We start from the raw sequence: 26,770 nt of genomic DNA on the forward strand, positions 1-26,770 counted from the left end.
CGCCCAGCTTTTCGGCGTGATGTCACAACACCTACTGCGCTCCTGGCGGACAACGCGGGAGTTAGGCTGCCGGTGGTGTCACCGCCACTATGGTGGCTGTAGGGGGAAGTGTGACGGGCGGGGGTAGGCGCGCCTTGCTTGGGAGAGCGCGAAACGCGATGAAAATATCGCGGAGCCGCTAGGGGCGCTGCAGTGTGGCTGGTGTGCTACGGCGCGACGCGGACTCGCTGCGAAGCCAGGCACAGCTGTATTCGCTTGCTTTCGTTCCCACGTGGTTTGCTTGTTTTGCTCCGTGTGTGGTGTTCTCGCGTTTCTGTGGTGCTGGAATTTTGCGCATGATCACAGAGTGATGTAGTATTCTGAAAAAGGTCGTTATGGCGTCAAAAGCACGAACGTGCTTCGTGCCGGGGTGCAGAAGTGGCTACAGATCCTGCCCAGTGAAGTCTTCCCTTTTCCGAGCACCGGCTGTTGCAGCGCGACGAGAACAATGGGCTCGAAATATCAAGAGGGCCGACAAGGAGTTCACTTCAGACTGTGTAGTGTGTGAACGCCACTTTGAAGAGAAGTTTATAGAGAGGACTTTTCGACATGTGATCGGCGGAAAAGTGGTCGAAATGCCACGCGAAAGGCCCCATCTCAAAAACGATGCTGCTCTCACGGTATCTCCGGATGCTCCCTAGTATTTTACAAAGAAAGCCCCGATCAAACGTAAGGAAAGAAATCTCTGCGAACAAAAAGTGCCCACTTCAAAACGAAGGAAACTGCTCACGGCAGCTGACGCGCAACTGCCAAAGCAGCAGGACACTGATGATTCTGCCGCGGCCGTTCCAGATGCACAGGACGACTCGCAGGAAGCAGATATGCACTTTTTTTGTGGAAATCTTAACTTGCCTGATGGCTGCTGGAACAAGCTTCGCTTGTCGACAGAGCCCGACACTGTTTACATCGGTGTCTGTGTGCAGGGTGGAGATAATATTGCACACATGCTGCTGCCAAAGTTGATAAAGTTTCGCCGGGAAAGCAACAAGGTGGGGTCCGTACTTTGCTCTGTTTTTTTGCGAGGAAGGCTGCACTCCGAGTGCGTTGTCACGTCGTCAGCTGAGGCGCAAGCGGTCATTGATGACCCGCAATCACTTGTAATGTGTACAGGTAGCGGGAGGACGCCGGGAAATACAAGGCGATATGTGGCGTTTGGTGGAGCCTATTTTGCCACCAACTGCACTCTCACTTGCAAAGGGCAAGGTCCTTGCGTTGCTTGCAAGTATTTGAGAAAGTTGGTACAAAACCAGCTCTCACGACAAAAGGGGTGTCAAATGCATACTAACCGCCTGAAGAAGCATGCACATACTCGCCGTCGTTTGAAAACCGTGCAAAATAAACTGAGGAACACCACCAGACAGCTGGAAGCAATGCGGTTAGCTAATGAAAATACCGCCACTGAGATTCTCAAACGACCGCATCAAAGCCCTGCCCCCAAAACAACAGCAAGCTGTTATGACCTGCTTCAAAGCAGCAGCAAGAAAGTTCACTTGCGGAATGAGATATGAGAAGGACTGGATCCTGGAATGTGTGCTAATGCGCATGAGGAGTCCAAAGCTTTATGAGCACCTGCGCAAGCAGAAAATTCTCATATTGCCGAGCCAGACATGCCTGCAACGCTACATCCAGAATTTCAAGAGTGGCTCCGGGTTTAATGAGAGTGTATTCAAGGCCCTTGCACTAAAGACTGGACACATGGATATCAACGCTCGACATGGTGGCATTACGTTTGATGAAATGAAGCTGTCCGAGCACTTCAGTGTCAGTACGGCAGGTAAGCATAGCACATAACCACTTGACTGCTAGGAGCTAGTATAAAATATAACCAGTTCACAATTTGCTTGTGCTGTCATGAGGTCATTGCGTACTACATGTTTTAGGTGCAGTTCAAGGATTCGTGGACCTGGGGAAATTCACGCCAGAAGATGAAATGACAACTCCCACAGACCATGGGATGGTGATGCTCTTTCAACCATTTCAAGGTGTGAGACTGTCTATTTCTCTTATATTCATGTTTATTGGTGTGTAGGGGAAACGCAGATATGCCTCATTTTATCAGCACACAAAATATGGCTTGAAGACACTTCTCATGCCGAAAATACTTAGTCTTCTACAAATTGCAGCAATTTTTGTTTCAAAATATTCGATCTGCTGCCTATGGGGCATTTTTCTTTTGTAGGTGACTGGACACAAATTCTGGGTGTACTTTCCTCAAAAGGCAATATTAAGGCGGAGATGCTATCAAAGCTTTTACTTGAAGCAATTATACTGACAGAACAGGCCGGCCTTTTCGTTGACTTCGTGACCTGTGACGGAGCAACATGGAACCGCACGCAGTATGTGGAAGCCATTTGGAATCACTGGTAAGGATCTGCAGGAAATGTACTATGCTCCGTTTTCTTAGTTCAATACAGATGCATGCATACGATATAGATGATCAGCACACCTAGTGCTTTCTCGTCGGGTCATGTCGTAAGAAATTGCAACGTTATGCACCAGAGCCATAGTAGGCAGCATACGCAGATGTGGTTATAAGTGTGAATTTGCCTTTCAGCATCCACTGGCCACATCAAATGCAAGATAACACATCCTGTGGACGCCACAAGGGAGCTGCACTTCTGCTCTGACTTCCCTCATTTAGTGAAGTGCATTAGGAATTCATTTGTATCAACAGGCTTCACAACACCAGATGGCCGCGCATGCGTTCAGCATATAGAATGTGCATGGGAGAAAGATAATAATTCTCTAACGCTAAAATCAATGCCACACCTGACTAAAGCACACATTAGACCTAACTGTTTCGAAAAAATGAAAGTAAACTTGGCATTCACTTTGTTCAGTGAGGAAGTACTCAAGGGTATGTTCGTCTACAAAGCCCACTTGCAGCGGGAAACCAGTCCAGTGGCACCTACCGAGGAGCTTGTCAGGCGGATGAGCTGCCTTATATCCAATATGACTTCGAGGACGCCTCATGAGGAACTGAGATTAACATCAGAGCGTGTTGCTGGCTTTGAGGCTTTCCTTGTCTTTTTGAATGATTGGGAAGCAGCAGCCAAAAAGTGTGGAGGAGGGTTTATAAGCAAAAGCACTGCAGAGGGCCTCCGCGTGACCATCTGTAGCGCATTATCCCTTCTCAAGTATCTGACGTCGTTAGGCTTCAAGTACTTCCTAACATCAAGGCTGAGCCAGGACAGGTTGGAAATTTTGTTTGGCATCATCAGACAGTATTCTGGCACAAATGACCATCCCAGCCCGAGCCAGTTCCTGATAACAGTAAATTGCCTGAGCTTCTACAACCTTGCACGTCCACCTAAGTTCGGGAGCTGCTCAAGAGAACATGTCAATGCACTACTTGAGTCACCAGGACCTGAGCGTGATTGCATTACTGGCATGTGCGAAATTATCGAGGACATGCTGGAACTTGGGAATGTTGATGGCGCTGGCAGCTTGATTAAGTCTAGTCTAAGCAGTGACCACAGCAGCTATGTTGTTGAAGTGAGTGACAGCCGCCTCATTTATTACATGGCTGGATACATAGCCAGGAAATTCAGAAGCAAATATGCTTGTGAACAATGTGCTTCCACATTGACAACCAGCAAAGACATGGCTGAGCAAGATATCAACTGTTCTTTCACTCAGCGCTTTGACAAAGGAGGCCTTTTGTACCCAGGCAGTGAGCTCGCCAAACTTGTTTCTGTTCTAGAGGAAGCTTTCACACTGTTCTTCTCTACACTTTCAGCATTCACGATTTTATGCAATTCCTGAGCAATGTACACCTTGAGCCAATTAGTTGTGATGTACATTGTAAAGAACTGACAGCAAAAATTATTCAGTTCTTTGTGATTACGAGGCTACACTTTTTTACCAAGTCATTGAACAAAGACAAAGCGCTCCAAAGGGAACGCCAGAAGCACCTAAAACTCAGAAGAGTTAAATAGCCTTGTCTAGTTTCTCTGTGTTGTTGTTCTGAATAAACTTTACACCTTGTACTGCTCACTGTTCTGCTGTGTGAAGCTTTCCTTATTTGTTTGTTGGTTTGAAGGGTTTAACGTCCCAAAGCGACTCAGGGCAATGAGAGACGCCGTAGTGGAGGGCTCCGGAAATTTTGACCACCTGGGTTATTTAACGTGCACTGACATCGCACAGTACACGGGCCTGTGGAATTTTTCCTCCAAGAAAATTCCACCGCCACGGCGGGATCGAACTCGCGCCTTTCGGGTCAGCAGTCGAGCGCCATAACCACAGAGCCACCGCAGCGGCCTTTTCTTATTTGTTATACTCCACATTTCTCACTAGATTTGAAATTCGCGCAATGCGTTGTGCTACCCACGTACCTGCGTGTCAAGAATGCGTAATACTGGTAATAGTCCTTGTTTCTGCCTGCTAAAAAAGTACACTGTAAACTGCATGTAACTCCTGTGGACATTCCAAACTTAGTAAGTCAAGACCGGAAGTATGAGTATGCATGCAGAATTTACAAAACACGTGTTTTAGCAGCCCAAAAGCAAAGCAGGCAAATAAAAGCTCAGCGGTGTCCTTGACCTCCGCCTGCATCGGCGCAAAATCCGTCACCGCAAAGCACACCTGCGACCCGTGGTGCCGCCTGCCGCGTTCATCGCAAATCTGAGCAGCGCTTCCTCCCCGGCCGTCACACTACCCCCTACAGCCACCATACCGCCACTGCTCGCAGACGGCGCGAGATGGTCGCCCAGCTCTTCAGCGTGACGTCACAACACCTATTGCGCTCCTGGCGGACAGCGCGGGAGTTAGGCCGCTGGTGGTGGCACCGCCACTGCTCGCAGACAGCGCGAGATGGTCGCCCAGCTCTTCGGCGTGACGTCACAACACCTATTGCGCTCCTGGCGGACAGCGCGGGAGTTAGGCCACCGGTGGTGGCACCGCAACTACTCGCAGACGGCGCGAGATGGTCGCCCAGCCATAGAGTTAATACAAAGACTCTAGAGGGAAAGCTGCCCGTTCAGCCAATGCATTCGAGGGGTGACCGCGTGATTGCCGCCATTATCCCACTGTTCATTGGTTGCCAGATCAATTTTACTTGCTAAATCTGGCACATGAAGATGGTTTGAAGCTGGCAACTTAGATCGTGGGAAGATGGCGGCGTGCAGCTAAACGACGGCGGGCGGCTACTGTTCAGTAGGTGCTGTAAACAACGGCAGAATCGTCGCGTGTGGAGCATTTCTTGTGATATGTTGCGCCGCGTACCTACTGTAACATCACATAGGTGTCCTGATTCTTCTGAGTTGTTATCGCAAGGCCGGCTATCCCTGCGATTGTTTCGCGCTTCGCATGCATTTCGTCCGTCGAGCGCACATGCATCTCCTCTGTGCACGATCACCTGAAAATATGTCAGAAATTTGCTTTGGCGCAAGACGACGACCACAGTATATTAAAAAAAAAAAAACAGTGACGAATTCCACAGCAACGGCCCTTGGTCTATCCGGGATGGCTAGTGCTGCATACAGTAAGTTACGTCTGCTACGTCTGCTCGCAAACATGGTTTCTAATTGTTCTACATCATTCCTTTATGGCCAAGAAGGTGCCTGAAAGATTATATAATATGCTTGAAACTTGAAAACAATGTATAGAAATTTCCTACAGTTGTGTTATCGGCAGCGGTTTTTAAAACTTTTGTTCAAACCTTTGTTCATTTTTGACGCAGTGAGCAGAAACTGTGCTGGCCACAATGATAAATTTGATGATGGCGGCGAACCAGTGAGAAGCTCGTTTCCCTGCCCAGCTTTCCCTCTAGAGTCTTTGTATTAACTCTATGCGCCCAGCTATTCGGCGTGACGTCACAACACCTGTTGCGCACCTGGCGGACAGCGCGGGAGTTAGGCCGCCGGTAGTGTCACCGCCACTGCTCACAGACGGCGCGAGATGGTCGCCCAGCTATTCGGCGTGACGTCACAACACCTGTTGCGCACCTGGCGGACAGCGCAGGAGTTAGGCCGCCGGTGGTGTCACCGCCACTGCTCACAGACGGCGCGAGATGGTCGCCCAGCTATTCGGCGTGATGTCACATAGAGGTCACAGAAAAGGCCAATGGTGGCACCGCCACGGTATGGCAAAGGCTTGAAAGTGCAAGTAGTATTGCTTTCGCAATAATAAAAAAATCTGTCCCCATCGGAAATCGAACCACTAATCCTCAGAGTCCCAGCCGAGTGCACTAACTACTACTCCACGCCCGGCTTTTTTTTTTTTTTTTTTTACATTTTTCTTAGACGCCTTTAAATGCAGGAAAGCTATATACGTTATCTGCAAAGTATTCAGCCTGTAGCTGAACAAGTCCAATTGAAATACAAAACACACCACCACACAACTAAACCAAGTCTTAATACGTCTTAACACAACTTCACTAAGACGGTGGCAAGGAAAAACACATCAATAATGGAAGCCAGTCCGATTGATAGTCACTGCCTTTGTAAGTGTCTCTTAGCTGGTGCATCATCTGGAGGAAATGAGTACTAGGGGAAACGAGAGGCTCAGCATTACTGCCCAACATGTGCATTTTCCACAGGCTGTGCAGTCCAAGGAGGAAAATCATATCAAAGGGTTCATGGTCATGTTGGGTGGCCATTAGGTAACGCACAAATTCAATATAATGTGTTTCTACAGTGTTCTTTGTAGAACGTCCCAAAATAATATCCCATCTTTGCAGGCACTAAAGCAGTGTTCGATGGTTTCAGGGGTATCACATAGCCGACAATTAACAGAAGAAACAAAAATATTTTTTTTTGTGAAGCCACATTTTAACATTTACAAGTTCGGCACAAATTTTAAAGAAAAATGCCTTAGTACAAGGCGAAATCGGCATTTTACATACTCTTCTCAACACATCATGTTCTACACAATTAGAGTAGAGAGAATGATATAATGGAGGCGGGAACAGCATAGATAGCAATGCTTTGTATAAATTTTTACATGAAACGAAGAATAAGTGCTCATAAGGAAAATCGAACTGCCAGAAAACACTGAATCGTAAAATTCTTTCACAAAGCTAAACAATAAAGACCAATTGGTAAAATTGAAAAGGACCACTAAATTAGGAAGGAGGTTCACAAAGTTAGTTTGCAGGAATGCTCTGATAATTGGATGGGAGCTATTACAGAAAAAGAATAAGCAAGCAACCACTTGCCTCACATAGAGATGTGTCAAAACTAGCCCACCAGCAGAAGCAGGCCTGAATAGGTTATCGCGCTGCATCAGCTCAAAACGGGAGGACCATAGGTATTGGTTCAAAACGGGGGCTCATGAGAAACCGATTGTAATTTTCCTTCTCTAGCATGAGGACGGTAGTAGCAATGACAATGACGATGCTGTAAGTTATAATGATGATAGCAACGATGATAATGATGCTGTCATTAGTGATAATGATAATGACAGTAGTAGTGATGACAGTGACGGTACATTTAGTTAATAACGGTGATAGCACTAGTAATGATGATGATAGTAGGGATGACAATGACAATGCAGTTAGTGAAAACAGTCCTGTTTTCCCACCATTCCCACTCTTACTTCAGTGCAGCCTTGTAATTTTTTGTTAATTCTGAGCGCTGTTCCTAACCACCGAGTTTGGTAAGTCCCATCAAGGCATATGTCAGACATTTTTGAAAAATGAAATAGTGTATTATTTCAACGCGCAACTCAAGTAGTATGCATTATGCAACCAGTGGACGTCCGCCCTTAGTGGTGATCTGAGCAGTGCCAAGAGAATTGCAGGTGAGCGTCCTGTGCTTATACTGGATTTTTAGTACTACTATTAGCATCTTTGCCGTACCACTACCATGTCCTGTCTCCTTACGCCTCCCCTCTTTTATTTCCTCTTACTGTATATACAGCCTCCGAGTACGATGTCAGGTGCGGCTGGCAAAAAGCTTTTCTTTCATTATTTTAATTATTTTAGATAAAACTGTTTGATGATGAATATTATTCTAGAGTGTTTTTCTTCTGCTGATCTATGCACCACATTGTATTGGGGAAAGTTAATATTAATTTCTATAAGGGAACTGACTATTTACATCAATGCACACTTTTTTGAGAGTGCTCATTTGGTGAGACGGAATGTATCATGTATAGCGCCAAACAACCTACTTTTACTCAAGGAAGGGCCAAAGATACATTTTCCAAGCTCAACCCACTCACGTACAGCACCAGGCCAGGGCAAAGCTTATGCTTTGAATCATCAGTCGGTATTCTCTGGGTGCACCTGTTCGTTCAGAAGCAACTGCTCATACCGCTAGACCACTGCTCTACCCATGAAGCCTATAAGCTCAGGTGACAGGAGCTTGAAAAGAAATCCCTGCTCCTGCCAGTCCATAACCAATTATGGGATGAAGATATCTTTATCTTGGAAAATTATCTCTAGCCTTTCCTTGAGTAAAAGTTAAGTGGTTGTTTGGCACGATAATTGGTTATAGGCTGGAAGCCAACAAAAAAGAAAATGCCGATGGCATTCAATGGCTTGAGAGCACCTTGATGACAAGGTGCATCTGTTCAAGGTGCAGCCCAAGCATTTTCCTCCTGACAAGCAGAGCACCAGGGGAAGCTTGCACCCATTGTATCAATCACTGTTCGGCACTAGTGATCCCTTTGCATCATGAGTGCAAAGGAGACATTCACACACTGGGTTGCTGCTCCGGTGGAAAAGGAGAGGAATAGGAAACATGGTGAGGACAGAAAAAGCCCAAGTGGTGTGTTGCATCCAGGCCCAAGCACTGAGCAATGGCCCAACAACCAGGGTTGCCGTATCCCTGGCTACAGCTGAATGCCACGCATGTCTAGATGCGGTTGGCCTGAACCCGCATGTGCTTAGGAATTTATGGTGTAGCAACTCACCGATACCTGCGTGCTACAATGCTCCTAAGGAGTGACATATGAAGGACGCTGACTATCAGTTGGCTGTCCTACATACTATGAAAGTACCATGGCTTGCTCCTTGCCCATGATTTGAATGCCTTCAATGTCATGCATTTTGAACTATATTCATGTGCTGGTTTAAAATAAAAAACAGCACCAGCGCTCGTCTTGCATTGTTCTTATCTTGTCCCGTCCTTTTTGCACACTCCTGTTTTTCAATAATGCCTTACCTAGCCCCCCAACGCACTCGTGTGCTGAAGCAACAAAATGCAAATGAGACATCTCAGCATCAATTTTTTTTTCCTTCATCGGTTAAACGAAGACATTATTTTGTATCATAACCCACAGAAAGTGCTGGCGTTCATGACAGAATGTGCACTGTCCTTTGAAAGTAGCATCCGTTTGCTTCTGGTCACCTCTTTGGTTCGTGCCTTGTTGCAGCTTGGGGTAAAGTGCCGGCATCTGCACAGCCACCTGATGCCACATGGCAGTGACCACAGCAGCAGTCAAAACAAAGGCAGGAAACTGGTAATGACCATGCCCATAAAGCAAATGAAACAACTTGACATTCAAAAGCACTTTCGGTCCAAAGGCCAGGTTTTGCACCTAGCACATCACAGAAAATGGACGCCAGGGACCACCATAATTTTAGACTACTCGAGTTTCGCGGAGCAAAAGAATCCTCACCGTACTGAGTGTTGACCATGTCCCTATTCTATAGTGCCTCTAAAATACATTCCTTATTAAGCAAAGCTTGAACACTCCTTTCATGCTGTGGCGACTACTGCCACTTCTGCAAAGATGCAAAAAAACTTGTTTCGTCAGATTTAACTCAACGGCTGCGAGACAACTCGGGAAGGTGACAGCCTTACTTGCCTCATGAGCGGGAAGTGCAGACAGGCAACATAATGTTATTTTGTATCAAAATTGTGATGCAGCCGTTTGTTGTGCAGTGGTACTGTCATTATATTTCGCTTGCCACTAAGCATCCATGTCAAATTGGAGGCTAGTTTGAGACAGGAATTTCAACTGATCACCTGTGTGCTGAAGGCTCGGTGATTTGGGTTGGTTGTAATTCAGATGCAGGAACAAGCAAGAAAAGACATGTGCAAGCTTCCACCCGATTTTTATTTGAAAAGGTTTGACGTTAAATACATTCAGTGCACATGACGAGAAATCTAGCTGCAATAAAGCAAAAAAGCCATTTAAAAAAGCTTACATTATTTGGCACTCAAGCCCATCCTTTGTAGCGCTAAGAAATCGTGTTTTCATGAAACTTAGCTTCACACTTGCATTTTCGGCAGTGGACAGCAAGATGCCCACTTATTCCAGCCTTTGCTAGGTTAAGTGTTTAAGAGCACTTGTCATCATAGGGTAGATTTTTGATGGCTTGCACAGTGCTATAGTGCCTAGAATATACTGTATATTCTAGGCACTATAACAGTGCTGACGCTTGCACTGCTTTGCAGCACCTGTCCTGCCTTGTTCGTTCCTGCACAGCTGAGTCGTGGTGCGGCGAAATTTTTACACCATAGATGACATATGCGCCTCCTATTGTATGCCGTTAACTGTAAGTGTAGGTGTACACCGAGAAGTGACGCAGATACCAAATTCTCCAAAAACCAAACCAAATGTTTAAACACTTTTCTAAACTCTGTGCCGGTCTCCCAAAGCTAAACCGGCCAAGGAAAACACGCCAAACAGTGCTCTCGCACGTCTTGCTCAGTTTAGCCCTGGCTATTCTTTTTTTTTTTTTTCAGGGTTTGCAGTCAAGACTAGAATATTTTAGTTATGCCAACAATTCATGCGTTATTCGAGCATATTTTGCGAGTTATGAAGCAGCGTCTCAGAGAACGCCGGCGCTTAATTTCGCTTCCTCTAGCGCCTCTGCGTTGTCGCGCTGCGTTTCCCAAGGTGAACGAATAAATTAGGGCATTACCTGGGCGGACATGCTGTCGAAGAAAGTCAAAATGCAGAACCGAGACAATGGACAACGGCCGCAGACGCACTGCTCCAGCCGCTCGAGCGACGACTCCGACGACTCCTCTTGGCGTCTCTCGCGTCTCGCAGCGAGATGAGAAACTGCGCTCCTCACCAAGCGCACTTCGCCGGTGTCAAGGGACAGACTGACCTGACAGGCTAGCAGTAGTACTGACAGTTCAGAACACGAGGAAGCACGCGGATGTTGCTAAACGCAACAACAAAAGTACTACAACCTGCAAATGTTACAACCTTACAACTCCGAGAAACAGGCCAGCTAAAAGTGCGGGCATAGAGAAAGGGGAGAAGGGATTGTGCGGGCCCGTGCAAATTACATCCTTGCTTATATCGACGTCTGTCGGTTACGCACTTTTTGGCGCGCGTTTCGTCTTTCGTCGTGCGGGGCTTACACGTGCGGCGGCGAGGGAATTTGCCAGCGACGTCGTCCGAAGCTAAGTGCGCTTTTATATTTATTGTTTAGCTTTGAAAGCGTATTCTCCTGCATGCGTTAAAGCACTAATTTCAAATCATAGGACCAGGGAAAGCGGAGGTAACCGATTTTCCCTAGGTAGGTGGGCGGGTCGTAAAGTTAAGGAAGGCATGGGGGGCGAGGAGCTGGTGCAATGTGACGAGTGCAGGCGCTGGTGCTACATGGATGAAACTGGTTTTGAAAGCTTAGATGACGCGGGGGAGACTAGTTTCTCGTGAAAGTTGTGCGTTAGGTTTAAGGAGACCATTCTGAGGCTGGAGAGTGAATGGGCCGTAAAGATTCAGGAGCTCGGGAGGGACCTGAAGGTTGAGAGGGAGAAAAGGATGGCGCTGGAGGCACAGGCAGTAGAGCTGGTTAGGATGGAAGGGGCAAAGACCGACCAGCTCGAGGAGATAGGGTCTCAGCTCAGGGAAGAACAAAAAAAGCGAGCCGAGCTGGAAGGTCAGGTGAAGGCGCTTATGGCGTGGGCAGCTAAAGACCCCGGGTCGGAGCAAAGTCAGGGGGTGGATGAGACCAGCGTGAAGTCCCCTCAGGATGAAGGAGATGGAAAGGAGGCGGACAGAGAAAATCATCCGGTGGCGGTGGAGTCGCAAGAGGCGGCTACACGATGCTACAGCGAAGTAGCAAAACAGTTTGCGGGAGGGCTAGCGACAAGCCCGGAATCGCGCGAGAAAGGTGAAACGCCGCTACGACAAGAGAACCAACGAGAGCGAACCGGGCGGCAGTTGGCGCAAGCTGGAGATGAAAGGCTAGATCGTAGGAGAGTTCTGGTGGTGGGGGACTCAAATGTAGCAAGGTTTTTGAGGAGGCTGTCCTAGCAACAGTGAAGGGTGACAGGCGTTTGAAGTTGGAGGCCCAATCGGGGAAAGGTATGGTTGAAGCGATGACCAAATTCCAGGAGGTGGTAGGGAACAACAAGGATGTAGAAACCCTGGTCATCATCCATGCTGGACTCAATGATGTCTTGAAGGGGACGAGCCGGAATCTCGGGAGGCAGTTAGAAGTAGGTATAAATAACATAAAAGAGGCCTCTGAGAAAGTACACGTGACTGTATGCACAATCCCGGAAGTAGAAGGGCAGTCCAGCAGAACAGAGGGGAGAGTAGTCGAGGCCAACCGGGTCATTAGGAGCCTAACCCGACGACTTGGGTACACCACAATGGAGGTTAACAGGGATGTGTACGAGGCCGGCCTCCACCCGTTTGCACGAGAAGGCATCCACTACAGCCGGGCCACCAGTAGGAGGGTAGGAGGCAGGATAGGCCGCCAGGCAACAGCTTTTTTAGGAGGGCCCAGGGCCCTGAAGTCACCAGTGTAAACAAAGGCGACCAAGAGGACGAACATAGACTAGGGAAACATAGAAGCCATAGGAGAAGCAACAGGCATAAGCGCAAGAGCCAGATTAGTTCAGACATAGGGTATATTAACATGCAAGGAGGCAGGAATAGGCTAAAATGGGAGGAGATAGAAGAGCAGCTTAGGCAGGAGAAGTTAATGGTCTATGGATTTGTGGAGACGCATCTTCGGGACATGGAGCAACCACCCGGTAACCCTGATTATGCATGGGAATACTGCAACAGAACAGAGGGCAGCAGAAAGGGAGGGGGAATTGGGGCATTCATCCATAAAAGTACAAATTGGCTGAGAGTCAGACAGGAATGTAAGGAACATTTATGGCTAAAAGGAAAAGTGGCAGGGGAGCAAACACTCCTTGGCTTTGTATACCTGTGGACAGGAGCAACCGCCAAAGAGAAAAACAAAAAAATGATAGAATGTATAGCAGGTGACATTAATGAGCTAGGAAAAGGATGCGAAATAATTATAGTAGGGGACATAAATGCTCATATAGAAGATATAGATGGATACACGGACTCGACAGGTACCATGCTGCTGGATATGTGTGAAAGACACGACTTAGTTGTCTGTAACAGTACTGAGAAGTGTGACGGGGTCATAACGTGGGAGGTAGGGAGTCTGCATTCGACAATAGATTATGCGATAATGTCACACAGGATATACGATAGGCAAAGGGTCATGAACATAGATGAACATGGTGCCAGGATTCTGGGCAGTGATCATAAACGTATCAAGATGAGTTTTGGAATAAAAACTAATTCAGGAATGAAACATGATGACCAGCCAGATGGGATCTTTTACTCAGAGCAGCAAATAGAAACAGCGAGCACCCAAATTGAAGCAGTAATCTCTAAGGATAAGAAAGCAGAGTGGACATACACAAAGTTAATGGGACTGTTTGGGCTAGAGTTGGATAAGGTGCGAGTCAGGAAAAAAAGGACAAGACGAAAACCAAAGAGCTGGTGGGATGGAGAGGTGAAGAAGGCCATAGAGAAACGTCAGGAAGCCTCCAGGGAACACAGATATTCTAAGCATAGGGGAGACCCAGAAGCAGACGTTGAGAGAAAATGGGATAAATACATAAAATGTAGAAGGGAGGCATCCTACTTAATCAATGAGAAAATTAGAAGACAAGGGTCCCAGTGGCTGTCAGAAGTAAACAAAAGGGATAAAAATGCAGCTAAGAAATTCTGGCAACATCTGAATTCCCTTAGTAATAAGACTAGCCTAGAGCAGAGGTGCAGCGGTGACGTAGCGGTAGAACATCCGCATCGCAAGCAAGAGGACCGGGGCTCAAATCCCGGTGCCGCGCAATTCTCCACCGGATGACAAAAAAAAAAAAAAAAACGCGTGTCGATGGAATTGCATATACAGGTTTGGGGTGCGACCTGATGCCGGTGAACACCTCCGGCAACGCACTCCCTCAGCAGAACAGGAGTTGGCCACCCTGGTGCAGCAATTGGCCACAACCTCCTATGATAAGCTCCATAAAACCCCGGCCCTCAGTCACCAGCGGCTGCGGAACAACTGACCACGGCGGCGGTCAGACCTGTGACGCAGCAGGGGGTGCTAAGAAAGCCAGGCTCCGCTGGACAGGCCGCCATTGGAAACTGACCCTGGCAACGTTTAATGCTAGAACCCTAGCTAGTGAAGCTAGTTTAACAGTGCTGTTAGAGGAGCTAGAGGGCATGAAATGGGATGTCATAGGGCTTAGTGAGGTTAGGAGACCAAATGAGGCATATACTGTACTGAAGGATGGGCATGTATTGTGTTATCGAGGTTTACCAGAGAGGCGACAACTAGGAGTAGGTTTCTTTGTCAATAAGTATATAGCGGGTAATATAGATGAATTCTATAGTATTAATGAGAGGGTTGCAGGCATCGCAATTAGGCTTAATAAACGGTATAAATTGAAGTTTGTACAGGCCTATGCACCTACATATAGTTATGATGACCAGGCAGTTGAAAGCTTCTATGAAGATGTAGAATCGGCAATGCAAAAAGTAAGGACGCAGCATACTGTACTAATGGGCGACTTCAATGCTAAGGTAGGAAAAAAACAGGCAGGAGACCAGGCAGTAGGTGACTATGGCATTGGTTCTAGGAATAGCAGGGGGGAGTTACTAGTTGAGTTTGCAGAGCGCAATAACTTACGAATCATGAATACCTTCTTCAGCAAATGGAAGAACCGGAAATGGACATGGAAAAGTCCTAACGGAGAGACTAAAAATGAAATCGACTTCATAATGTGTTCAACCCCCGCCATTGTGCAGGATGTAGGGTAATCGGGAAAGTTCGATGCAGTGACCACAGGATGGTGAGGTCCCGAATTAGCCTAAATCTGAAGAAGGAACGCAATAGACTAGTAAGAAAGAAACCCATCAACGAATTAGCGGTGAGGAGTAGGGCAGAAGAGTTCAGGATCTCGCTACAGAATAGGTATTCAGCTCTAACTGAGGATGGCGACATTACCCTAGAGGCAAGGAACAATAATTTCAGAGATATCATTACTGAGTGCGCGGTAGAAGTAGGCGGTAGGATAGTTAGAGAGGATACCGGTAAGCTGTCCAAGGAGACGAAAGATTTGATTAAGAAACGGCAGAGTATGAAAGATTCCAATCCAACAGACCAGATCGAATTGGCCGAGATATCAAAGCTAATCAATAAGCACAAGGTGGCCGATATAAGGAAGTATAACATGGAGAAAATTGAGCATGCTGTAAAGAACAGGGGAAGCCTTAAAGCGGTAAAGAAGAAATTGGGCATAGGCAAAAACCAGATGTATGCGATAAGGGACAAGGCGGGCAATGTCATCACTAATATGGACAAGATAGTCAAAGTAGCCGAGGAGTTCTATACAGATCTCTACAGTAGCCAAAGTACTTAGGACTGTAATGAGATTGGCGGTAGGGAAAAACAGTCAGACGTTCCACCAGTGACGAAGGACAAGGTCAAGAAAGCACTAGAAACTATGAAAAGGGGGAAATCAGCTGGAGAGGATCAGATAACTACAGATTTGCTGAAGGACGGGGGGGATATCGTGCTAGAAAAACTGGTCACCCTGTACACGCAGTGCCTGGTGTCATTGGCGGTACCGGAAGCATGGAAGAATGCAAACATTATCCTCATTCACAAGAAAGGGGACTCTAAGGACCTTAAAAATTACAGACCAATCAGCTTACTGTCTGTTACGTATAAGGTATTTACTAAGGTAATCGCTAATAGAATCAGGACAACCTTAGACTGCAATCAAGCAAAGGATCAAGCAGGGTTTCGGAAACGGTACTCTACTATCGATCATATCCATACCATCAATCAGTTGATAGAAAAATGCTCGGAATATAACCAGCCCTTATACATAGCATTCATTGATTACGAAGAAGCATTTGACTCGGTTGAAACCTCGGCGGTGATGCAGGCATTGCGAAATCAGGGGGTAGACGAGCCGTACGTGAAAGTGCTGGAATATATATATAGTGGCTGCACAGCAACCATAGTTCTGCATAAAAAAAGTAACAAAATTCCCATAAAGAAAGGTGTTAGGCAAGGAGACACAATCTCCCCAGTACTATTCACAGCTTGCTTAGAGGAAGTATTCAGAGACTTGGAATGGGAGCAGTTAGGGATAAGGGTAGATGGAGAATACCTCAGTAATCTGTGATTTGCTGATGACATTGCCTTGCTAAGCTACTCGGGGGATGATTGATGACCTAGACAGAAAAAGTAGAAAGGTAGGCTTGAAAATCGATATGCAGAAGACTAAGGTAATGTTTAACAGCCTCGGGAAGGAACAGCAGTTTACATTAGGTAGCGAAATACTGGAAGTAGTAGGCGAATATGTCTACTTAGGACAGGTAGTGACCGCAGATCCGGACCATGAAAAGGAAATAACAAGAAGAATAAGATTGGGATGGAGCGCATTTGGCAAGCACTCGCAAATTATGACTAGCAGCTTACCGGTATTGCTCAAGAGGAAAGTATACAAAAGTTGCATCTTGCCTGTACTCACCTATGGAGCTGAAACGTGGAGGCTAACCAAGAGAGTTCTACTTAAGTTGAGGACAACCCAGAGGGCTATGGAATGAAAAATGGTATTGGTAACATTAAGAGATAGAAAGCGTGCAGAGTGGGTCAGAGAAATAACTCAAGTTAACGACATTGTAGTGGAAATTAAGAAGAAGAAATGGACATGGGCAGGACATGTAGTGCGAAGAGAGGATAACCGATGGTCGCTGAGGGTAACAAAGTGGATTCCAAGGGAAGGAAAGCGTAGCAGGGAGCGGCAGAAAGTTAGGTGGGCGGATGAGATTAAGAAGTTCGCAGGGGTCAAGTGGATGCAGCTAGCACAGAACCGGGTTAAGTGGAGAAATATGGGAGAGGCCTTCGCCCTGCAGTGGGTATAATCAGGCTGATGATGATGATGAGAGCAGAGGTCTATTGTTACAGATCAAGGTATTTGGCTAGAAGGGGAAAAGGCAATAGAGCATATACGACTAACGATCTCAGAAAAGTTTAAAGAACAAAGAATGTCGTAGGTGCCTTAGTAGAGGACGATAGACCGGTTAGTGCAATTGTTCCAATTGGACAAAGAGAGTGGGAAAGGGCTGAGAAGAGAGTACCAAGTAGCACATCAGCAGGCCCAGATGGTATTCCTATTGGGTTATTAAAGATGTTGGGCCCAAAGTCTAGGGAAATGTTAAGAGAGGTGGTGAGCCAAATGTTAATGGATGGCAAAGTTCCTGATGAATGGAGACTAAGTAGAATGAGCATGATATATAAGGGAAAGGGGGACAAAGCTGACATAGGCAACTACCGTCCCATAACAGTAACATCAGTGGTCTACAGGGTGGTGATGCAGATTATAAAGGACAGACTGCAGGCATGGGTAGAGAGCAAGGGGGTGCTGGGAGAGCTGCAGAATGGCTTCCGGAAACAAAGGAGGTTAGAGGACAATCTGTTCTCATTGACACAGTGTATCGAGGTAGCAGAAAATGAACGCAGACCCCTATGGCTAGCTTTTCTGGATGTCAAAGGAGCCTATGACAGTGTACTTCAAGAAGACTTATGGAGTATTCTGGACGTGTTAGGTGTGGAAAGCGGAGTAACCAATCTTTTAAAAGATATTTATAAGGATGACCAGGTGCTAATAAAACGGGAAAAAAAGGTGTTGAAGCCTGTAGAGGTAAAGAAGGGGCTCAGACAAGGATGTCCCCTGTCACCTTTGTTGTTCATGCTGTACCTGCAAGGATTAGAGGCTAAACTAGAGGGGAGTGGACTCGGCTTCAACTTTTCTTTATTCAAGCAAGGAGAATTTATCCCACAGTCATTACCAGGGCTAATGTATGCAGATGATATAGTACTGATGGCTGACAACAGGGTAGATTTGCAGGAGTTGATGGATATCTGCGGTACAGAGGGAGATAAGTTATGTCTGCAGTTTAGCAAGGAAAAATCGGCAGTCATGATTTTTAATGATAATGAGGCCGGCGAACATAGGATACAGGAGGACATGCTGGAAGTAGTGGATAAGTACAAGTATCTTGGGGTGTGGATAAATACTGGAGCTGAATACCTAACGGAGCATGAAAAATATGTGGCAGCTAAGGGAAGTAGAAACGCAGCCGTCAAAAAACAGGGCGCTGTGGAATTACAATAGGTATGAAGTGGTGCGAGGGATTTGGAAAGGGGTGATGGTTCCTAGTCTGACTTTTGCCAATGCTGTCCTGTGTATGAGATCAGAGGTCCGAGCACGGTTGGAAATTAAGCAGGGCGGGGTGGGTAGGCTTGCTTTGGGAGCTCATGGGAATACGCCAAACCAGGGTGTGCAGAGTGACCTGGGATGGTCTTCTTTTGAGAGCAGGGAAGCTGGCAGCAAGATAGCGTTTGAGCAACGATTGAGAAAAATGGGAGAAAAGTGGCGGGCTAGGAAAGTCTTTAGCTACCTCTACTTGAGGAATGTTGACACAAGATGGAGAAGGCGGACAAGAGAATTGGCAAGCAAATATTTGGACAGCAGTAGGGGGACCAGCCAGGAATTATCAATTAAGAAAAATGTTAAGGAAACAGAGAGGGGTCTGTGGAAAACAGGGATGGAGACTAAATGAGCATTAGAAATGTACCGAACTTTCAAGCAGGAAATAGCCAAAGAAAACATTTACGATAATTCTAGGGGCAGCCCATTGTTGTTTGGGGCTAGGGCAGGAGTATTGCGGACTAAGACGTACCGAGTCAAGTACCAAGAGATAGACACGCTGTGCAGGGTGTGTGGGGAGGATGAGGAAACGCCTGAACACTTAATAATTTCCTGTAAAGGGCTCCGCCCTATAGTTCAAGGCAATGGGCCAGATTTAGCCAAAGCATTGGGGTTTAAGGATAATGAAGGGAAAATAGACTTTAAAAGGGTAGAAATAACCAAACGAAGGTTAGCTGATTGGTGGCTGAAAGGAAGGCAAGAATAGGTCCACACAATATATTACTATTCACGGCTAGGCGGCCTGTGGCGCCGCCGCCCGATTCAAAAGGTTCAGCCTAATCCATCCATCCATCCATCCATCCATCCATCCATCCATCCATCCGTCGTCTGGCTCTATCATGCGTGCACGTTTTTGAGCGGTTTAGTTTAATGGCAGTTCGCTGCATTCGTTCACCTGCACATGCGCCGACCTGTCGTGTCCGTGTGACATTGTCGTGTCTCGATTTTAATGCAAGAGAGGAATAAAGATTTTCACCACGCCAGCGCTTGTTTTCTAATAGAACTGAGAGAAGATGCACTGTATATGTAGAGACGTGCAAAGGTTTGCTTTTCCATTGGATTTTTCGGTTTCTCGGCTTACAAAGAATCTAGCTGGAAACTTTTTTTTATCATCCTGGTGAAAATCGTAACTGGTCTTACTGGTTTATGGAACAATTTGCAGTTGGTTCCTACTGAGTTCCCATTGCAACCAATTGGAATTCAGTTGGAACTCAATGGGAACCAACTGGTACCAGCTTGGAATTGTTCCATAAACCAGTTAGACCAGTTACGATGTTCTCGAAAGCGAGAAATTAAGATTAACCGACAGTTTCCAGTATGTGAGCCATGAACATCGATCACTTTCAAAGCGCACATATGGATTCGTACGTACGTTGCAGTACCTGCATGTATGTTCGAAGCATATTAAATAAATGAATGCGGCATCGTACTTAATTCAGCGACAGGCTATTTGAGGAATTCAAGGGGGCATGTGTTGTCAAGGTGTTGAGAAAAAAAGCTAGCTCCGGCTGAGTCTGTATATCCCTGCTATTCAGGAAAAGGATCATGCAGTCCCCTCGCGAAGACCGATTGGTTGAAGACATCTGCCTTATAAGTTATAACATATGCATCAACAATTGGAACCTTGTTTAACTGCTATATACTTACCCACTGAACATTAGTCATCTTTAAGACTACAGTAATCCTGGTATTAAGATATATATGTACAATCTGTGACCAGTCTTCAAAGTGTCATAACTTAATCCAGTCTATAATGGAAGCTTAGGACTTTATTGTGACGTCTTTGAGAGATTGTGTACTTATATGCTCCCTGGTTAAAAACGCTTGTGTATGTGGCTCTTTGTTGTATGTGGAATTCCTTGGCTTGAGCACCACAGCAATGTTAGATATTGCATGCAGTCTAAAATCGAAGCAGGGACGTAAACATGCAGAATGCTATACCCTTTCAATGTAGCATTCTGCACACCTGCACTGACCCCCAATATATATATTTCGTTACACACTTACCGATAAATTCATCCTATTCTAAAACACGCTATTATGTTAATTCACTGTTGACACACTAGCACTTTTCCTGATAAACAGCATCCCCTTCACAATAAATAAACTTACTGGCTTCCATTTTTTTTTTTACTTTCACTTGTCAGAATATGCAAAGGGGCACGCAAATATTTTTCATGTGCGCACATTTTACCCAACTGCAGAAAAGAAAGACAATGTCTGTACTGATCAGGTTTTGTTAGGCACAGGAACACTCCAAGAGGAAACACTGACTCCAGCGTTTCTAGTCTTGGATGACTCGAATGCCTGCCCATCCTTCTCTGTCCTGACTTAGAGCAAAGATTGAGAAGCAAATCAGATTGTTCAAAGCAGTGAACAGACAGGTACCATATATGGAACTTGGGGAGTGTGCTCACGTCCTGATAAAAGGACTGGGCTTTGATAAAAAAGGGGTAGTAGGGACCATAGGGACAATGGCCGGCACATAATTAGTCCCTATAGGAAAGGAAGAATGGTATATCCATGCTTCTTAATTATCATGAACTGCATTGATTTTAGGAAAGTAAGATACCTAGTTGTGTATGAGCCAAGCTGTGTATGACACTGCTCCAGGGTACAGAATTATATATAATCCCCTCAAATGACACAGACACTGCAAGTGAAATCACTTTATGCACCTCCCCCCAGGTCTTGCTCGCTTTGCACTGGCTTGCTGATTCTGGTGAACTCAAACTTGACTTCCAACTGCAACTAATTAATTCCCAACTGTGACTGCATACCTGTCACAGCACTTGCAAAGGAACCCCAGGCTGCTAACAGCCATTGTAACAAATGAAACACTGTATGAGGGAAGGCTCTGCTATCCATGGGACATTGCTGTGAAAGCATGCAGGCTTGTAACACTTTGCTGCTATAAAAAAATAGCGCTGTCTTTCTTCTTGTCCTTGTGGAGTGTAAGGTTTAGTATGCCATGCATCATCCAAGGTTAACAGCTGTCTGGGCACTTAACCTTCAAAAAGGTGGTGTGACAAGCTTGGCCTGTCTAAGTTCAGGTGTCCATCATTCTGTGGTGTCCACCCAAAGTATACTGCACCTTCCTTTCCCCGAAACCTAACTTAAAAAAAAAAATATGAAAAAAAAAAAGATTGTGGTTTGAAAAGGCAGTGTTAGAGAGGCTATATTGCGGCTACTCTAAGGCGAAGCTTGAGCGTCCCCCAGTTCAAACTGTGCATAACTATACTTAACACAGCTTTCACTCGTATAGCTAAGCTCAGGCCATACTTAAACCCATACAATGTTTTGTGTTTGCTTTTGGCTGGATAAAATGCACTGGCATATATGAAGCACTGTCTTGTTATGTACACTACTGGCATGGCGTAACGCTTAGGGATAAACTTTATTAGGTATAGGTTGCCATTCCTAAGTATTGTTGTAGGGCACTTTTTGATGGTACAGGCATGTGGCTTCGATAACCATATGCAACAGATTTGACTTTGTAAGAGTCTGTATCTAACCGCTTTGAAGTGAGCTAGTGCTCTTGATATGTAATGGCTGAAAGCTCTAACTTCAGTTTTGCTTTGTTGAGCTTCAGGTTGTTTTTTCTAAAAATATAGCCAGAACAGTTATGAGGTGGGCTTTGTGCCACTTGTTCTTGATGCAACCAGTATATGTCATCAAAGTATGGCTTTGCAATGACTAAGCCTTCAAATACGAGAAGTGTTCATAAAGTTCATATTACTCACATGAAGGAAGTCAGATACAAAAATTCAGCTTGAGTGGGAGTTTCATCATCACATACATATTCTCTACCCAGACCATCATTCTAGACCTCTTCATTATTTCTGTTCTGGAAGAGCACTCACTTGAAAAATCACTTTCTCGTCATCCTAAAAGTGTTCTCGCATAGTGTGTCCTTTGTGGAAAAAAAGCAGTTTTGTGCGAGGTCAGGTAAATATATGGAGATTGATGCAATATTTCATAGCCTAAGACAGCGATGTGTGCCACCATCACCTGTGCTGAGTCAGCCGGTGCATTGTCATGGAGCAAGCTAAAGATTTTAGCAAACGAGCAGGCATCTTCGTCATGTGCAAGTTGCTGTGAAAAATGGTGGGTCTGAACTCACAGCAACATGCTCCACTATTTATTTGACAGTTATACTCTGGTCAGCGAGCTTTGGAGCCCCTGCTCTCATCCTAATTTCTGGTACACGCAATTTCCCAAAGGGTGCTCCCATCTTTGGCTTGATGCTGTAGTGGCATTCTGTGGAACTATATAAAACACAGCTTTGAAGCGAAAGCTTCACTACACTAGGTAGTTCAAGCTGTTGGGTAGGCATGGTTTTCACCTTGAGGGAGATTTAGAAGTCAAACTTCTGTGTTAAGCATGGTGGTCACCATGTGACTTTCGGCATAGTCACGTAAGCAACCAAGTGCCTCGTGACCTGGTGGTCGCCATGTGACTTTGGGGCATAGTCACGAAGGCCACCGAGTCACCCGTGACCATTTTCAAGGTCACAGTCATGTGAGGTGATGTCAGTGTGACGTGGGAGTAGAGAGTGCTAGAGGGGTGATACGGAGGATGTCAAAGTATGCAAAGGATTAAGACAAGGCTGTCCTCTATCACCGTATCACCGGTGCTGTTCATGCTTTATATGATAAACCTGGAACGGAGGATACAAGACAGTAACCTAGGTTTTAACCTGTCATATAGATTAGGTGGAAAGGCGGTAGAGCAGCGCCTCCCCGGTTTGATGTATGCAGACGATATTGTGCTGCTAGCTGAGAGTCCGGAAGAATTGCAAACTCTAGTTAAGTATTGCGGAGACGAAGGGGACGCTCTAGGCTTCAGTTTCAGCGCAGTTAAGTCGGGGCTGATGATTTTGAACGGCTCAACTGATCAGGGTCTTAAAATACAAGGCCTTGAAATACCTAGAGTAGCAGAATATAAATATTTGGGGGTATGGGTAAACGAAGGATTGGCATACATTGGAAAGCATGAGCAATCACTTAAGGCCAAAGGGCGAAGGAATGCTGGGATAATGAAGCATAAGGCATTATGGGGATACAATAGGTATGAGGTATTGAGGGGTATTTGGAAAGGAATTATGGTGCCCGGACTTACTTTCGGAAATGCGGTTTTGTGCCTAAAATCAGAGGTACAGTCGACATTAGAAACAAATCAGGGATCCGTTGGACGATTAGCACTATAGGTGCCCACGGCAAAACTACAAATGAGGCGGTGCAGGGAGATATGGGTTGGGCATCTTTTGAAGTACGGGAAGCTCAGAGTAAAATATTATATGAGGAACGCCTGAGGAAATTGGACAGTAACAGATGGGCAGCTAAAGTATTTAAATACCTGTACCTAAAAAGCGTTGACTCACAATGGAGGAAAAGAACTAGGAAACTAACTAGTAAGTATGCTAGTAACAAGGACGGAGAAATAAAGAGTATTAAGCAACAGGTGAAAAACACAGAAGGTAAAAATTGGATAAATTCGATGGAAAAGAAACAGAGTGTGGAATTATACCGAAAGTGGAAAATGCAGATCAGGAAGGAAGATTAAAGGCAGTGCCCTACTTTTTGAAGCTAGATCAGGGTGCCTTAGAACACGCAGATACAAAAAGAAATTTAACAATGGAGATGACGCATGTGCTGTATGTGGAAACTCCAGTGAAACAATTGACCATATTATACTCGAATGCAATGGTATCCATCCGGAAGTAGATGCAGGCGCAATCACTGTTTTTGAAGCCATGGGGTTTAGAGATAACAGTGGCCGGGTGAATAAACAGGCGGTGGAAACTAGCAAAAAACGACTGGAAGATTGGTGGCTTAAAAGCAGAGAAGTGACATAATGTTAGTAATGTAGGAGCAAAATTTAATAAATAGAATGATGGTTTAGTTAACCATTCTAAATCAATAATTAAGATATATGGAGAAAAATGAGCATGATAGCTACTGCTACCACCCCGTTTCAAAGGGGACGCTCCTATATTCCATTCCATCCCATCCATCCATGTATAAATAGGAACCCCCGGGCTCCTGCCTAGGTTACAACACTGCACAAGATGGAGCAGGACGAACAGCCGGCTGCGCGTCGAAACGCAAAGAAGGCATGTCGAAATGAGGCCCTGAAAAGGCGGCGGGATGAAGAGATCGATGAAGAACGGCTTTATATTTGAAAAAATGTACAATGTGTTTAATCCAAGCTTGGCAATGGGCATAGCCATGTACATAAAGCTTTCGCTTCCCTCCAGAGTTAACCAAAGTTAAACCACCGGCAAATTTTTTTATATTCCACTAAAAGTCTCGTGTGGCTTCCGTAAATTTATCATACTGATAATACAAACTTCATGAACGCCATTCGTACCTTGTCAATAACCTGTTGGAACAGCTTTGAGGCTGTAGCGATTTCAAATTGTACTCGAAGGAAACTGTATTGGCCCTAGGGTGCTGCAATTATTCAAAGCCATTGACTTGCTTCATCCAGGGTTGTTTGCCAAAAAGAGCTGTTGGCATCAAGGATGGAGAACCCTGTTGAGCCATTCAGGCTTGTAAACAGCTCCTGAGATACTGGAGTGCAGTATAGCATTGTCTTCTCAGCACTGCAATGAGGAGATTCTCTATACAGAGGCTTAAACAAACAATTCTGTGCTTTTTGGTTACTACCAGAATACGATGGAACACATGACTATGGTCAGACATCGGCAAGATTACACCATTCCCTGCCACGAGCTTCCAATGTAAATGTAAATTGGTTTATAGGAAAGGAAAGGCACAGTATCGGTCACACTTTCTCCATGGACACCAGAACCATGCTATAAGGGAAGGGAGGAAGATGGGAGTGAGAGGAGGGCTCCAGAATAATTTTGACCAGCTTTAACATGCACTAACATCGTACAGCAAATCGACGCCACTCCATTTCGCCTCCATCAAAAACACAGCTGCCGGCAGTCGAGTTCAAACCCAGGCACTCTGGATGAGTAGCTTAACCACTTGACTCAAGTGTCTTGAGCCACTGCGGTGGGTCCGTGTGCTTCATACGCTTCAACTTTGTCCTCGAGCGGATTTGGTGGTCTAGCATGAGCTGCCCGCGCTGCGCTGCGCCTACATGCATTTGGATGCTATAACTCTTCGAAGTCAGTTGGTCATTTCCTTCAAAAATGGTTGAGAATTATTTCACTGGCTGTTGAAACTCTTCTTGCAATTTTGTGTTCATCGATTTTCTCCTTTCTTGAAGAGTCTTCCCACAAGAAACCAAGAGCAGGGCTGTGCATGGTAGCTCCTGGTAGAGGCTCCTTTAATCTGAAGCGGCATGTGTTGTTTGCCGCACCAGAGAGATCATATTCACTGTGTACTGAAAATTGCAGCCCACTGTTTGCAGTCACTTTGCTGTACTTGACTTGGTTGCTGGTCTGCATGGCCGCTTCTTGAATGCCTGTTCTGGAATTATCTCAGAACTGGTATCTAGCTCCATATGCTTCACTGTGCCTCAACTTTGTCCTCGAGTGTATTTGGTGCTCTTGCTCCAATCTGCATGCAGTCAAGGTGCCCATCAAGTACAAGTTCTTTCCTTAAGTCTTGTCCTGGATGATCATGATGCAGTCCAACTCAAGGTATATGTGCTGCTATTTGTCACCGTACCTACTCACACAGATACACAAAATAGCCAAGTTTGTCGTAATGTCATAAGTCTTGACAAAAACTGGGCGTTGTCAAGGAGAATGTGAGGCTCCAGAAGCATATTTACGGTTAGACCTTTTGGACAAGTGCTAAGGCTGCTAAGGGTGGTTGACGCCTTGCAATTACTGTGCGTTGTGGGTTTCTTCTTATTCATGTAGGTTGCAGATTACTGCTTGCGTAAGTAGGATGTGTCATCAGACTATAGTTGGTGCACTATTTCAGACATGGTAATTTCACGAAAAAACACACAAACAAGCAGCATATGGGATGAGAACAACTACCACATCCAAAGAAATCAATGCTTGCAGTCTCTTGTACATACTTTTTTTGGTATTTTACTGCCTTACATGCATAGTCTATTTGTTCTAGGGTAAGGTCATGCTCCCAAACAGATGTTTGTGGAGGGCTTCATCACAAATGCCAGTCAACATGCGGCCACCAATGAGTTCATTGCGCCAAAGTCACAGTCCTGCACCTGTCATAAAAGTTCAGTAACAAAATCATCAGTTTGCTGACCTGGCTTTCGGACCGCCTACTTATACAGCCCTGCCTGTAGACGGCCTTGAATGGTACAACCTGTTAGTAAAATAG

The 26,770-nt window shown here is 45.6% G+C and overlaps 1 protein-coding gene and 1 pseudogene across 4 annotated transcripts in view; one reads left to right on the forward strand and one right to left on the reverse strand.

Annotated features, from left to right (window-relative positions):
* Nucleotides 1–11,227, reverse strand: part of LOC146177811 (uncharacterized) — a 75,609-nt gene extending 64,382 nt beyond the window's left edge. For 2 of the 3 annotated variants that reach the window (XM_084580590.1, XM_084580589.1), the window contains exon 1: nucleotides 10,856–11,227. In XM_084580590.1, the coding sequence (XP_084436716.1) occupies nucleotides 10,856–10,867 (12 nt within the window). In that variant the 5' untranslated portion in view covers nucleotides 10,868–11,227. The remainder of the gene's footprint in view (nucleotides 1–10,855) is intronic. The other variant, XM_084580591.1, reaches the window with a different exon arrangement.
* On the forward strand, nucleotides 549–2,406 carry LOC146177813 (uncharacterized; annotated as a pseudogene). The gene is made up of 3 exons (XR_014701139.1): nucleotides 549–1,813; nucleotides 1,920–2,021; nucleotides 2,219–2,406. The product of XR_014701139.1 is annotated as an uncharacterized LOC146177813 (transcript).
* Nucleotides 11,228–26,770: the final 15,543 nt, after the last annotated feature.

This window comes from Amblyomma maculatum, chromosome 10 (genome assembly GCF_055883805.1).
Source record: "Amblyomma maculatum isolate TAMU_Amacu chromosome 10, ASM5588380v1, whole genome shotgun sequence".
In the NCBI taxonomy this organism is placed as follows: domain Eukaryota; kingdom Metazoa; phylum Arthropoda; class Arachnida; order Ixodida; family Ixodidae; genus Amblyomma; species Amblyomma maculatum.